Source organism: Medicago sativa, chromosome 2, assembly GCF_051527215.1.
Source record: "Medicago sativa cultivar Bolivia chromosome 2, Bolivia_mono, whole genome shotgun sequence".
In the NCBI taxonomy this organism is placed as follows: domain Eukaryota; kingdom Viridiplantae; phylum Streptophyta; class Magnoliopsida; order Fabales; family Fabaceae; genus Medicago; species Medicago sativa.
The window spans coordinates 57,635,672-57,651,291 of NC_140750.1; the positions used below are offsets into that span (position 1 = coordinate 57,635,672).

Genomic DNA, 15,620 nt, shown 5'->3' on the forward strand with positions numbered 1-15,620 from the left:
AGAAGCTAAGTGAGACAGCTTCTGAAGTGATGATCAGAATCTAAATGCAGCGGAATAAAACAGAGAGAGAGAAGAAGAACGACACAAAGCAATTATACTGGTTCCTTCCACAATCCGGAAGTAGTCCAGTCCCCCTTGCACTTCCAAGGAGATTTCACTATGAGTAATATCTGATTACAAATGCTCAAGCACACAAGCAAGAGACTTCCAATGCTCAAGCACACAAGCAAGAGACTTCCAATGCTCAAGCACACAAGCAAGAGACTTCCTTTGCTCAAGAACACAATCAAGAGACTTCCTGCTCAAGCACAACTGCAAGAGACTTCCTAACTAAACAAAATTACACAGAAAATTGTTTAAGGTTGAACACTTGATATACAATCAGAGGTGCTCGCAATACAAATCAGATACAGACTCAATGGACTTAAGAATTTCTAAGATATGACTTTGAGACACAGAAATTCTAAGTGAATGCAGAACAATTTCAGCAGAGGTTTGGTACTTGTGAAAATCTTGTGAGTCTTTCGTTCAGCGTTCTTGCATTACCAAATCTCTAGGTCTTCACTCCTTTATATAGAGGTGTGAAAGAGACGTTGTGAAATTGCCAGCACACCAAAGAGTCGTTGTTGAAGCTTGATCTTTCACCAATGATCTTTTGCCTGATTTGGTTGTTGTCCTATGAAGAACAAATTTGAAATCCATTCCTTATCCAAAGGAACATCTATGCAGGCGAGACCGTATTCTGGAGCTGTTTTCTTGTCTTGAAGTGCAGACACAAAACAGAGTAGTGGAGAACGTGGTTGTACAATTCGTACAAAGTACAATGTCAACGCTTTCGTCCAAATTGCAAACACACACCTTCAAACACCTTTGAAATGACCGTTGCAAGCTCCACTAATCCTTTGTTTGTGTTTTCGAATCCAATAGACAGCTTTTGCATTGATGATTCTTCAATTCTTGATTCTTTGCAAATCCAGTTGATATTCAGCTTCTGGTGAAATGACTTCTGATGAGGCAGCTTCTGATGATGCAGCTTCTGATGATGCAGCTTCTGATGAGATGACTTCTGCAGCTTCTGATGATGTGACTTCTGGACCTCTTGTCTTCAGGAGCACTATTCTTCAGGAGCAGCTTACTTCAGGAGCGCTATTTCTTCAGGAGCAGCTTGACTTCAGGAGCGCTTTTTCTTCAGGAGCAACTTGACTTCAGGAGCGCTTTTTCTTCAGGAGCAAGTTGCCTTCAGGAGCGTCCAAGCTTCAAATTTTTGTTGTTTCCATAGCTCTTTATTTGCTCATTCAGAACCAATGATGATGTAACTTTATACTTATGGTCCTGTACACTTGAACAAATATTAGCTAATCCAATTTACAATTTTTAATACCTTGTTATCATCAAAACTCTTTAAGGTTTATTGTTAAACACATTTTGTTCCAACAGATATGACATTAACTTGGGCTTTGGGATTGGCTTCGGTTTGACCAGGAAAGACTCCTGGTGTTTGGGAAGAGGTAGCCACTTGTTGGGCTATTTGAACAATTTGAGTTTCAAGCATTTTAGAGTGAGTAGCAATAGAATCAACTTTGGTATTGAGCTTGGAAAGAGAATCATTCAGATATCCAGTTTGGTTTTTAAGTTCTTGAAGTTGTTTGGTTTGGTTGGCAATAGAGTTTTCCAACAAAATTTCCAAATTGGATTTCTGAGTGAATCTTTGGTTGTTTGCATAACCGGGTGGTGCTACTTGTCCATAAGGATTTTGGTTTTTGTAAAAATTTTGATTTTGTCTCATCCCTTTGGTTGTATTGAGCATAATTCATTTGTTCAACACCGTTAATAGCACTACCTAATTGGCAATCAACACCAACATGACCAGTTATACCACATATTTCACAAGAAGGAGTAGAAGCAGAATTGATAGCATTAACATTGAGTTTTTCAAGTTTTTCAGTTAGTGTATCAATTTTAGAAGCAAGGTGGTCATATTTAGAGACTTCGTGTATACCTGCCTCCCTTTTGGAGGATGAAGAACTAGAGATAGCTCTCTCGTCGGTCCATTTGTAATGATTCTGAGCCATGTCTTCAATTAGGGCATACGCCTCCGTGTAGTTCTTGTTCATAAGTGCTCCTCCTGCAGCTGCATCAACAGACATCTTAGTGGTATAAGACAAGCCATTATAAAAAGTGTGGACTATAAGCCACTTCTCTAGGCCATGGTGGGGACAAAGTCTTAGCATTTCTTTGAAACACTCCCACGCATCATAGAGAGATTCCCCATCTTTTTGGTTGAACCGCGTGATTTGGTCTCTAAGTTTAGCGGTTTTAGATGGTGGAAAGAAGCGGGCAAGGAATGCTTGCCTCATCTGATCCCATGAAGTAATGGAACCGACTTCGAGGGAATGGAACCAAGCGCTAGCTCTATCCCTTAAGGAAAAGGGAAAGAGATGAAGTCTTACGGCCTCTTGGTTCTCCTTCATGGTTCCACTAATTCGTAGGAAAACAGAGATGTGAAGATTGGGATCCTCAGTGGGGGATCCCGAGAATTGGTTTTGCTGCACCAAGTTAAGTAGGGCAGGCTTAATTTCGAAATTGTCATCCTCAACCGTTGGGTACACAATAACAGCTTGTGGCTCAGCCGTAGACGGCGTTGCATACTCTTTGAGAGTGCGATTAGCCATGACGGTGTTATTTTGTGCCTCTCTCCTCCTTCTATGTAAGAATCTTTCAATCTCGGGTATGAATACCGCTCGATTTCTAGTTCTTCGCATAAAAGGTTGAGAACCCAAGAAGTTAACGATAACAAAAAAATAAAAGAAAAGAGAAAGAAGAAGAGAGAATTCTAATCACTAAGAAAAAGTTAATCAAATTTTTAACTCCCCGGCAACGGCGCCAAAAACTTGATAGGGCCAAACCGCAAGTGCACGGCCTATCGAAGTAATAGTAGTAAGTAGAGTATCATTCAGCTAGGGAGTTGGGCAATCTAATTAACCTTTAGAAAATGATTAGAGGAGAAAGAATTAAGAAGGTTGAGGGTGCAGTTGTTGAAAGTAAATAACGATATTATTAAAAAGCCTCGGGATCATTGGTTTATCATAATAACGAATCTTTTCACAAGCAAGCCTTAAACTTATAATTAAATGTTAATCCTAATTACTAAGGACAAGTTTCTCTTTAGCATATCACGGCTCCTCTCGAAGTCAGTGAGTGTATCCCTCCAACAACCACACCTATTCTCATGGGTGATTGCCTTTGGGACCCTTGAAGATCGAAACTTTATGTGTCCCAAGGTTTGCTAGACTATTCTCATGTTTCGCAAACCTTGTCTAAATTCACTTATTCGGATATCAAAGCTCCGCGTTCGCTTTATGAATTGATATCTGTGATGATGAATTAACCATTATCAAACCCTCCGCATTCGCTTCCACATTTTGATAATAATTAATTCATGTTAAAACGGTGAATTTAGATTAGGAATTAGGGTAACAAATAATTAGGGTTTAAGACTTGGCTTGATCCAGATTACGTCATTAGACTTATCCAACGATCCCAAGACAAAGAAGTCTACTCACTCATGTTCATCGTAGACATGGGGGAAGAAGAGAGAATGCGATAAAAGTAAATTGCAAAGAAGGAAGTAAATAAAGTAAAGAACTTTTATTGAAATAAAGACTTGAAATCTTCAAAGTAAAAGTGAATGTTTATGGTGGAGAGCTACTCTATTTATAGCTTTACAATCGACTTAGAAACTAAGCAACTAAAAGGGTAAAACAGTAAAGCTGCAACAGGGTAACTTGGGCCCGAAGAAAAAGCAGCAAAAGGGGCTTCTGGAGGTGGCACGGCCGTGCCACATGTTGGCACTGGCCGTGCCAAGCTTCTGACTTGGTGGGAACATATTTTTGTTCCGTATCTTCGTATTTTCGCACTGTATTTGCTCCAGTCCTCTTTCTTTTGCTCCAAGACACCTTCCACCATATATTCGTTCCTAAAATAAAATAAAAGACAATTTAAAGTAAAATATTCTAAAAGGAAATAAAATGCAATATAATTAAATCAAATCTTATTTAAAACTAAACTAAATAAAGCATTAGAATATACTAATCTACGACTCATCAACAATCCACTTCCAAATCACGGTGCTGTTAATATGATCGAGGCTTTCGAGGAAGTTCAGTTTCCCCAAGAAGGCCCTACTTTAGATGTCCGTAATGTTGCTACTCCTTTGGTGCCACTACATGTCAAGCTTTGCCAAGCTTCCTTGTTCAATCATGATCATGCTTCCTGTTCAGAGGGCCTTGGATTCTCCCCAACCTCAGGCGTTTCAACTGGAACTTTCTACAGTGCTGGATTTATCAATGCTATTGCTGAAGATGCTGAGAGTAGCTATGTGCCTACATTTGTTATACCAGGAGGCACCGTGAGAAATTGGGAAGCCATTGATTTTCCTTTAGTCATGCATGCTTCCATGTAATGTGTCTTGTTGCTCATGATTTTCTTTGTTTTCAAAATAACAATCCTTTCGCTCTGCCCAAGGCGAAAGTGATGTCTTTGTAAGGGCATGTTTGTTTCGGCATTGCCGTTATCAATAAAAGTTGTCGTCTTTCTCACGACTCTTTGTTTTTTACTTTTTAGTGCCTTTTTCTTGGAAATAATGGTAATGCCAGAAAAAACCAAAAATCTGTATTTTCTTACTAATTTCAAAAATCTGCATGAAAAACATTTTTCTAAAATCATCCCAATCATATTATGCAGATTGAACCATAATAAACCCGTTGAACACAGTGACCCTATGGTTCCTCCAAATTTTGAATTCCCTATATATGAAGCTGAAGATGAGGATGATGATGAAGAGATACCGTATGAGATCACTCGATCGCTTGAACAAGAAAGAAGAGCCATTCAGCCTCACCAGGAAGAGATTGAGCTCGTCAACCTGGGTACTGAGGAAAACAAGCGAGAGATCAAGATTGGTGCTGCACTTGAGCCAGAAGCGAAAAAGAAGATCACTCAGCTTCTCCATGATTATCCAGATGTCTTTGCATGGTCCTATGAAGATATGCCGGGCCTAGATCCCAAGATTGTGGAACATCGGATACCGACAAGACCTGAGTGTCCTCCCGTCAAACAAAAGTTGAGAAGGTCCCGTCCAGACATGGCTCTTAAGATCAAAGCTGAGGTGCAGAAGCAAATTGATGCGGGTTTCCTCATGACAGCTGAATATCCTGAGTGGATTGCCAACATCGTACCAGTACCAAAGAAAGATGGGAAAGTTCGAATGTGTGTTGATTACAGAGATCTGAATAAAGCTAGTCCAAAAGACAACTTCCCATTGCCTCATATTGATGTGCTTGTTGACAGTACTGCTCAATCCAAAGTGTTCTCCTTTATGGATGGTTTCTCTGGCTATAACCAGATACGAATGTCACCTGAAGATAGAGAAAAGACGTCCTTCGTTACTCCATGGGGAACATTCTGTTATAAGGTGATGCCGTTCGGCTTGATAAATGCTGGTGCAACCTATCAAAGAGGTATGACTACCCTGTTTCATGATAGATTGAAGTATATGTTGATGACATGATTGTGAAATCAAGTGATGAACAGCAGCACGTTGTGTATTAGAAAAAGATGTTTGAAAGATTGAGAAAGTACAAGCTGCGGTTGAATCCTAACAAATGTACATTCGGTGTAAGATCTGGAAAGTTGCTAGGCTTCATTGTCAGTCAAAGAGGCATTGAAGTTGATCCTGACAAGGTCCGGGCCATCAGAGAGATGCCGGCTCCTCAAACTGAAAAGCAAGTCAGAGGTTTCCTCAGACGTTTGAATTATATTTCAAGATTTATATCTCACATGACTACTACTTGTGGCCCAAAGAACCAGCCTGTTATATGGAATGATGAATGCCAGGAAGCTTTTGATAGCATCAAAGAATACCTGTTAGAACCTCCCATCCTTGTCTCGCCAGTGGAAGGAAGGCCTTTGATTATGTACCTGTCAGTATTAGATGAATCCATGGGCTGTGTTCTCGGTCAACAAGACGAGACTGGTAAGAAAGAACATGCTATCTACTATCTGAGCAAGAAATTCACCGATTGTGAGACTCGGTATACAATGCTTGAAAGGACTTGTTGTGCCCTAGCTTGGGCTGCCAAACGCCTGCGTCATTATATGGTGAATCACACAACTTGGTTGATATCCCGAATGGATCCAATCAAGTACATCTTTGAGAAACCTGCTGTTACTGGAAAGATTGCACGATGGCAAATGTTATTGTCTGAATATGATATTGTGTACAAAGCTCAGAAAGCAATCAAAGGAAGCATCCTTGCTGAGCACCTTGCTTGTCAACCTCTTGATGATTACCAGTCGATCAAGTTCGATTTCCCTAATGAAGAGATTATGTATCTGAAAGCAAAAGACTGTGAAGAACCACAGATCCACGAGGGGTCAGATCCCAATAGCAAGTGGGGGTTAGTCTTTGATGGTGCTGTCAATGCTTATGGTAAAGGGATCGGGGCCATTATTGTAACCCCGCAGGGGCACCACATTCATTTCACGGCTCGAATAACTTTTGAATGCACGAACAACATAGCTGAATATGAAGCATGCATCATGGGCATTGAAGAAGCCATTGATCTGAGAATCAAGAACCTTGACATCTATGGAGATTCTGCACTTGTATTAATCAGATAAAAGGTGAATGGGAGACTCATCATGAGAAGCTGATCCCTTACCGTGACTATGCAAGACGTCTGTTGACGTACTTTACAAAGGTTGAGTTGCAGCATATCCCTCGGGATGAGAACCAGATGGCTGATGCTCTCGCTATTTTGTCTTCCATGTTTCGTGTGAACCACTGGAATGATGTGCCCATAATCAAAGTACAGCGTCTTGATAGACCCGCTCACGTGTTTGTTGTTGAAGATATTCCTGATCGGGCTGATGAAAATGTGAATAATGGAAAACCTTGGTATCACAATATCAAACAATTCTTGCAGAATCATGAATATCCACCTGGTGCTTCCAACAGGGATAAAAAGACCTTGAGACGATGGGCTAGTAGATTCCTTCTGGACGAGGAAATCCTATACAAGAGGAACTATGACATGGTCTTGTTGAGATGTGTTGATAAGCAAGGAGCTGAGAAGTTGATGCATGACGTACATGGTGGTACTTTTGGGACCCATGCTACGGGTCACTCTATGTCAAGAAAACTGTTGAGAGCCGGCTATTACTGGATAACTATGGAACGTGACTGCCACAAACATGCCAAAAGATGCCACAAATGTCAAATTTATGCTGACAAGATTCATGTGCCTCCACACTCTCTCAATGTCATTTCTTCCCCCATGGCCTTTCTCTATGTGGGGCATCGACATGATCGGAAGAATTGAACCAAAAGCTTCCAATGGACATCGTTTCATTCTAGTGACAATTGACTATTTCACCAAGTGGGTTGAAGCTGCTTCCTATGCCAATGTGACCAAGCAAGTGGTTGTCAAGTTTATCAAGAATAACATCATCTGTCGATATGGTGTTCCCAACAAGATTATCACTGACAATGGTTCCAATCTGAACAATAGCATGATGCAAGCTTTATGTGAAGAATTCAAGATTGAACATCACAACTCTTCTCCTTACCGACCTCAGATGAATGGTGCAGTTGAGGCCGCTAACAAGAACATCAAAAAGATTGTTCAGAAGATGGTCACTACTTACAAAGACTTGCATGAAATGTTACCTTTTGCCTTGCATGGTTACCGTACCACGGTGCGCAGTTCAACCGGGGCAACTCCCTTTTCTCTTGTATATGGCATGGAAGCAGTTCTCCCTCCGAAAGTGGAGGTTCCATCTCTTCGAGTGATCATGGAAGCAAAATTAACTGAGGCTGAATGGTGTCAAAGTCGGTACAATCAACTGAATTTGATCGAAGAGAAACGTATGGATGCCATGGCTCATGGACAGTTGTATCAAGTACGAATGAAAAATGCTTTTGACAAGAAAGTCCGACCTCGAAAATTCAAGGAAGGCGAACTTGTATTGAAAAGAAGAATAAGCCAGCAACCTGACCCAAGGGGCAAATGGACACCTAACTATGAAGGTCCTTATGTTGTCAAGAAGCCTTTCTTTGGTGGTGCTTTGATTCTTACACACATGGATGGTGTTGAACTTCCGAACCCTGTCAATGCCGATATAGTCAAGAAATACTTTGTCTAAAAAGAAAAGAACAGCGTGGTAGGTCGAAAACCCGAAAGGGCGGCCTAGCCAAAAATGCGCTTCCCGGTGGATCGAAAACTCGAAAGGGCGATCCAGGAAAAAGTTAGGGACAAAAAAAATGAATATGAAAAAGCTCGCTGAGATTGTACGCAACTCAGGCAAAAATGAGCGCCTCGATGAGCCGAAAACCCGAAAGGGCGGTTCATGCAAAAATGAGGTTGACAATAACAGACAAGTAACTATATCTGGCAAATCACCATCACCCTTTGGGACATCTGTAACTGTCAAAGATCATCTTCATCAGAAGCTTCTGTACTGGTGAATTCAAAATTTCTATGAAATATAGCGGTCATCATGTTCAATGTACCACCAACCAATAAAATTACCATTTTCCAAGCTTTGTAAGTCTGTGGGGTTATGCCTTTGGTTGACTTCCACTCTTCTGCATCAATTTGAGCCTGTGCTATTTGTTTGAAACTCTATTTTTCTTTCTACTTTCAATGCTATATACAAAATATCTTCTTTCCATTTGATAATGTCGATATCTGAAACAAACATCTTTGAAAATCGAAAAATCTTTTTCTATCTATTTTGAAAGCAAACCTGAGCAATAGGGTACATTTCAATGAAACATGCATGAATAAATGTCTATCAATGTCTATTTCAATGCATGTTACAAGCAGGTTATTCCCCAGGATGATCTGTGGTCAATGGCAAGAATGAAAAAACAGAATGAAAAATGAAAAAAACGAAAAATGGAAAATTGCAAATGAAAAGCTCGCTAAGTCGAAAACCCGAAAGGGCGGCTTAGGCAAAAATGAGCACCCCGCTGATTGACAACCTATGAAGGCAATTCAGGCAAAAATGGGGCAATGAAAAGAATTTTACTCCCTAGTGAATCGAAAACCCGAAAGGGCGGTTCAGGCAAGAATGGGATTGAAAAATGAAAAATGAAGATGATATGAAAAGCATTGACCACAGATGCGAACATCCAATGTTTACCCAGCACTGACACGCCTGACAACGGCGACCGGTATCAAAAAGAATTTTCCAAGGTTCCCTCTTCTGCAAGTTTGAATATGTGATGTGTGATATCTCACCCTCAGCCATGGTTTTGATGCGTCTTTCAACGACGATCTCTCCAAAGAGGATTTTCATGTGAATATGTCATAGCACGAGCCACTACGTGCCCAATCTTCCAATGTTTCATCTGCCTCTGTGAAATTTCTCTGTCAAACTACAAACCAATCATGCATTTTCAAGCATTCATACATGCATAGTCATGCATTTTATGTGCTCATACATGTCATAATATTCTTATACCATACATACATGTTGCATTTCCAATTTCAACTTTCAATTTAACCCAATTTCAACTGTCAATTCAATTCAATTTCGCCTGTCAATTCAACAGAATCTCAATCTCAACTTTCAACTCATTTCCAACCTCAATTTCAATTCATTTCAAATCTCAAATTCGATGCAATCTCAATTCTCAAACCTCAATTTCAATCTAATCTCAATCTCAATCTCAATTTCAATTTCAACTCAATCTCCAATTTCAATCCAATCTCAATGTCAATTTAACTCAGTCTCAATTTCCAATTCAATTCAATTCCAATTTCCAATCCAATTCAATTTCAACCCTCAATTCAATGTCTATGTCTATGTCTCTGATTAATCTCAACTCTCAACCTTTCTTTCAATCTCAAACTTTCAATTCAATGTCTTTGTCAATGTTAAACCACTCTCAATTTGCTCCTGGGCCAACAAAATGGTCATGTCTACCTTTCAAGTCAATGTCAACTTACCCTCAATTTGTATCTTGTGGAGTCAAACCTCCAATCGGTCAAGTGGCTAGTTCGATCCAAAGAACAGCTTGTATCTGCCCATATGTCTATGTTTCCGGTCAAGCAGCCAGTTCGATCCAAAGAACAGTTTGCACCTACCTAAATGTTGTGATGTTGATCAAGCAGCAAGTTCGATCCAAAGAACAGCTTGTATCAGCCTTTTGTCTATGTCTCCAGATGAAACAGCAAGTTCGATCCAAAGAACAGTTTGTACCTGCCTATCTGTTTGTGTTTTCAGTCAAGTGGCGAGTTCGATCCAAAGAACAGCTTGTATCTACCTGTCTTTTGTTTGTATTCCCGGTCAAGTAGCAAGTTCGATCCAAAGAACAGCTTGTACCTGTCTATTTATTGCCCGTTCTTTCTACCTTGATGTCTATAAATCCCTTGGTGGTGTGACACAGCCCGTAGATTCCGGTTCGATTGTCTTGCATTCATAAATGAAATGTTGCATGGCATTCATTAGTGTTTGAAAATGTGAAAGCATATTTTTAGGTCCAAAATAGCGTCATGTCTAATATTTAAGTATCTTTGTCCCGTCAAACAAAGACTCCGTCTTGTGACTCTCCGGGCAAAGAAACTTAAATAGGGGCAGCTGTTATACCCTAATTTTGGACCTAAAAATATTTGTTAAGATGTTTTCCATCTCTGATAAGTGTCTTTGACCTTTGAGAGATTGCATGTCTGTTGCTATTTACACTGATTGTTTACTCTGTTTTATTTGCATACTTTCTACTGTCTATGTTTGATGATATTTTCAACTGTGTTTTTGTCTATGTTTTCTTGTATTTTGAACCATTAAAAGGGTTTTCTTGCTTTTCAAGTCATTTGAGTTTATCTCTGATCAATTGCATCTTTCTCTGCATTTTATTTCAATGTTATTTGCAAAATTCATGAAAAAGGGTATTTTAATCTTTTCCTACATTTAAACTCATTTTTGCCTTTGAAAGTTGTTTGAGTCTATTCAATTGGTTTGTATAAGTCCTTGTTTCAATTCCATGTTAAAATCCATTTCAAAAATTACATTTGAGTCATTTTGAGTCAGTTTAGCCCCTAGGGGCATTTTAGTCATTTCAGTGTGAAAGCTCTGATTAATCTCTTAAAATTGTCTCTGAGTCTTTTAATTTGCTGGTATAAACTCTTGCTTTAATTCCTTGTTGGATAACCATTTCAAAATTGCATCTGAGTCATTTTCAGTCATTTTAGTCCCTAGGGGGCATTTTGGTCATTTCACACGAAATTTTGGCAGAGAGAGGTTACTTTGAAGTACCTCATTTAAGTAATTGGTTCGTTTTAGTCCATTTTGTGTTTTTTATTGGTTCCACTTTACGTTATTTTCCATTTACCAATTTTAAATTCAATTTCAGGTTAATTTTCATTTTAGTCCTAAAATTTCTAAAAATTGCGTTTTAGTCCCTCTATTTCATTTTATTTCTTTTTCTAGGTTTTTTAATTTGAATTTTAAGTCCTCCAAGTCAAACTTTTTTGTTTTTAGTCTTTTTAAGTCAATTGCAGATCAGTCCCTCAAAGCAAAAAGTCCAGATTTCAGTCCAAGCAAGTCCAGAGTACGAGGCAGGTCCTAAGTGGCTCAGAAGTCCACATGTCAGCCTATATAAGGTTGTGTCATCAATGCAACAAAAGATACGATTCACTCATTGACACATCATCAAAAAGTCCTAACAAACTTTCTCTCTCTTCTCCAAACCCTAGCCACCGTAACCAACTCTCAACCACCACAACAACAACCGTAACAGAATCTCAACCACCGTAACAAACACAAATCCACACCAATTCATCACAAAATTCATATCAAATTCATCAACACAAAGCTCAATTCAGCAATTATCGTACGAAATCAATTCGAATTTGCACGAATTCTCAGAGATTCATCAAGAATCTTCATCATCGAATTCGTACCTTCGCAATTCAAGCGCAAGCGCGATCACGAAGGATTTTTGGGAAGAGAAGAAAAGAGATTGAAACAAAATTCGATCAGTGAAGAAGAAGAGGATCAAGAACTGATTTATTTTCAGTTTCTTCTCAAAACTTACCAGAAGCATCAAGAACGCATCTAGGATTCAAGTTTTCCGAAGAATCTCATCTGAAACTCCCACTCAAATCAGGTAAACCTACAAAACCTTCTCGTTTTTCACTCTAAATCATCATTGAAGGTTCAAAATTGAAAATAAACGGTGAATCGAAGCGAAAACTTCGAAAGGATTCAAAAAAAGTTTGAAACGAAACCCTAAAATGTAAAATCATGAAGATTCACCGTTTATTTGCAAGATTAGAGTTTATAATCATCATCAGCGTGGAAAATAGGTCAATTTAGGGTTTAGTTTCAGGAAGATTAGAAAAAGATTTGAAACCCTAGAACGTAAGATTCAAATGTAGATCTGTTCAAATCTAAGCCTTGTTTCAAAAAACGAGTTTCAAAATCATGAAGAGAAGTCAAAGACGAAAACAAGGACATAAGTTTTTTTCAGAAAAAAAGTTCAGGTACGGCGGCGCCACCGGCGGCCACCGTACCTCCTCCGTTGTGTTCGTCGGAGAGGACGACCAGAAGAGAAGAGAGAGGTGAGAGTTTCCCTCACTAGGATGAGAGAAGAGAGAGAAGTGAACGTAGGAAGTGAATTGGACCGGTAGGTTTGGGGTTTTATAGGCCTCTGAACTGGTCCGCTTCATTCTTGGTCCATCTGGTTTTCACTCGTAGCCACAGGATTTAGGGTTTGATCCGTTTGGATCAATCCAACGCTCCATAGCCTCCCTTGTGATCCAGGATCCATGCAGGCTTGGGTTTGGGCCTAGGCTTCCTGTTTCTTTTTTCGTTTTTTGGTTTTTTTGCTATATGCACTTGTTTGCTTGCGGTTTGAACCCTTGCATGCTCATTTTTGTACTATAAAATTCCTAAAAAAAATCTCCATGTGTTCTTGATCATTTTTCTTGACATTTTTGTGATGTTGTTATGTGTAAAATCTGGATAAAAAATGTGTGGTGTTTTCTTGTTAATTGTTTACTATTTTGGTTAAAATTTGTGAAGTTTTATATATTCTTGAGTCTAAAAATCCCTTAAAAATTCTAAAATTTCTCATGTGCATTTCTTGTTAATTTGGTGATATTTTTGTGATGATTCTACATATTAAAAAAGTTGATAAAAATAATGTGGTGATTTTCTTGCTAATTTTGTGATATTTTGTATTAAAAACTTGTGAAAATTGCTTGATTCTAGTTCCAATTTCTTGATAAAAGTTTGTGATCTATTACCATATGATTTTGTGAAGCTTTAACTACTGTTTGTATGTGCTTTTGCTGCATGTGTGTGAACTTTGCTTAATTGCTTGGTTTGCAAGTTATGTTTGTGAATAAATAATGCATATATGTCTAAATTCGCTTTAAAAATGTCAAGTTCATCATGTTGCCTTGATTCTCATTCTAAGATTTGAGTTTATGCCTTTTAAAATGTGGTGAATTATGGGAATCCTAGGCCATAGGATCTTTGTATTTCTTGAAGTGTTTTTTAGCTATATTGTGCATTATCTTGTGTTGATCTCTATGTTCTTGGTATAGTGTTTCTCTTGCTTTACTTTTATCATATTACACCTTATGCTACTAACCATTTTCTTGTGTTTCATGTCCCATACATCATAAGCATATTCCACCTCACTTTCTCATCTCACTTCTTCACTTTTATTTTGCTTTTAATTCATTCATGTGAGATCAAATTCTCACAAAGTAGTGTGTATGTAGGGAAATGATGTAATATGGACAATGGACTCTAATGATGTACACCGACACAAGCACCGACACATGCACACACCTCACTTTAGATGTATGGCTAGGATGTGCATGTTTAGATGTATGTTTAGGATTGTATGTTTAGATGAATGCCTAGGATTTACACTTAGAAAAAAATCATTTTTCAAACAAACATGAACAATATCACTCAAATCATTTTCTAAATAAACCTTGGGATCAAAATCCCATTGTATTTTCTCTTTTAGTTTCTTAATCAAATTTCAATGAAAATTAATCATACTTGACTTCTTTCCAAAATCACTAATCAAACCTCACAATTTCACAATCTTATGCCCTTGAGGCCTCTCTCTCTCATTCTTCAAATTCCAATTTTCAAACTTAAAATCAACCAACAAAAACAAAAACATTTTTTGGAAGAGAACTACGGTGGATTTGATCCCTTAACCGGGTACGTAGGCAAGGAATCAAAATTCCTTCAATTCAAATAAAATAAAAATTCAAACACTTTCTTCTCCCTCCAATTCTTCATTTAGTAATTCTTAGGTGTAAATATCATTTTTCAAATAGCATTTAAAAATAAAGTGCGCGCGTAGAAAGTAAAGACGGTTCCTATAGGATACTATAGTCGTTATGGGTGCCTAACACCTTCCCATAGCGAAAACAACTCCCGGACCTCGATTCTCAAGGGTTTTGCTTATTTTTCCCTTCCCAAGAAAAAATGAGATATCAACGGTTAAAAAGGTTCAAACGTAATCAATGTTTGACACCCGAAAAACCAAGATAAAACACCGTGGTCGAGATTTCTCTTGCTTTATCTTTTCCCGTAACCAATAACACTGCAGAGTATTAAGCCTTCTTGGCTGTCTTACGGACAGCCCAAAACATGGGAGCCAAAAAGGTGAAAATCTGTATCGACTCGCAAGTCCTGGCTTCCCAAGTCACGGGAGAGTTCCAGGTCAAAGAGGAACACCTCCAACAGTATGTCCAGTTAGTACTAGAGAAGATGAAAGAATTTGAAACTATCAAGGTAACTCACATTCCCTGCGTGCAAAATACCCGATCAGACATTCTTTCAAAACTCACAAGTACACGGACTGCAAACGGGAACAAAACTGTGATACAGGAGATTCTCAGCGAACCAAGCATCCAGAAAAAAGGAGCTCAACCTCCAGAAATCAACTCAATCATCGGGATGGAAGATCAGAGGGGACCTATTTCTCGATACATAGCAAATGGGGAGCTCCATTATGATCCACACAAAAAAATGAGGCTGAAACAGAGGGATTGCTCATTCACTTTAGTGGAAGGAACCTTGTACAAAAGGGGCTTCATCACACCACTTATCAAGTGTTTGGGACCTAACGAGACCCAAGAAGTCCTCGCCAACATTCACGACGACATCTGCGGACAGCACCTTGGTGCCAAAGCTCTCGCGAAAAAGGTCCTACGAGCAGGATATTATTGGCCTACCATGTTGAAGGACGCCCAAGATTACGTGAGCCTTTGTGACAAATGCCTGCGACATGGGGATATGCACCTAGCACCCCCCGCTGAGCTGACGTTGCTGGTTTCCCCTTGGCCCTTCGCGTGGTAGGGCATCGACCTTCTAGGACCATTCCCTAAAGCCACCAGACAACTCAAATATCTGGTAGTCTCCATCGACTACTCAACAAAGTGGATTGAGGTTGAACCATTAGCGACGATCACAACTAAAAACGTACTTCGTTTCTTCAAAAGGAACATCCTAGAAAGGTTCGGAGCACCGACTCTAGTGATATCCGACAATGATACCCAATTCACAAATCAAAAATT

The 15,620-nt window shown here is 39.1% G+C and overlaps 1 protein-coding gene and 1 non-coding gene across 2 annotated transcripts; both read left to right on the forward strand.

The window, feature by feature from the left end:
• The first annotated feature begins 2,202 nt into the window (after positions 1 to 2,202).
• Positions 2,203 to 2,309, forward strand: LOC146949245 (small nucleolar RNA R71). The gene has a single exon (XR_015029424.1). It is a non-coding gene; the product is annotated as a small nucleolar RNA R71 (small nucleolar RNA).
• Positions 2,310 to 14,691: 12,382 nt separating this feature from the next.
• LOC146949246 (uncharacterized) lies at positions 14,692 to 15,402 on the forward strand. Its single transcript, XM_085748501.1, has one exon. The coding sequence runs from the start codon at positions 14,692 to 14,694 to the stop codon at positions 15,400 to 15,402; it is 711 nt and encodes a 236-aa protein (XP_085604627.1).
• Positions 15,403 to 15,620: the final 218 nt, after the last annotated feature.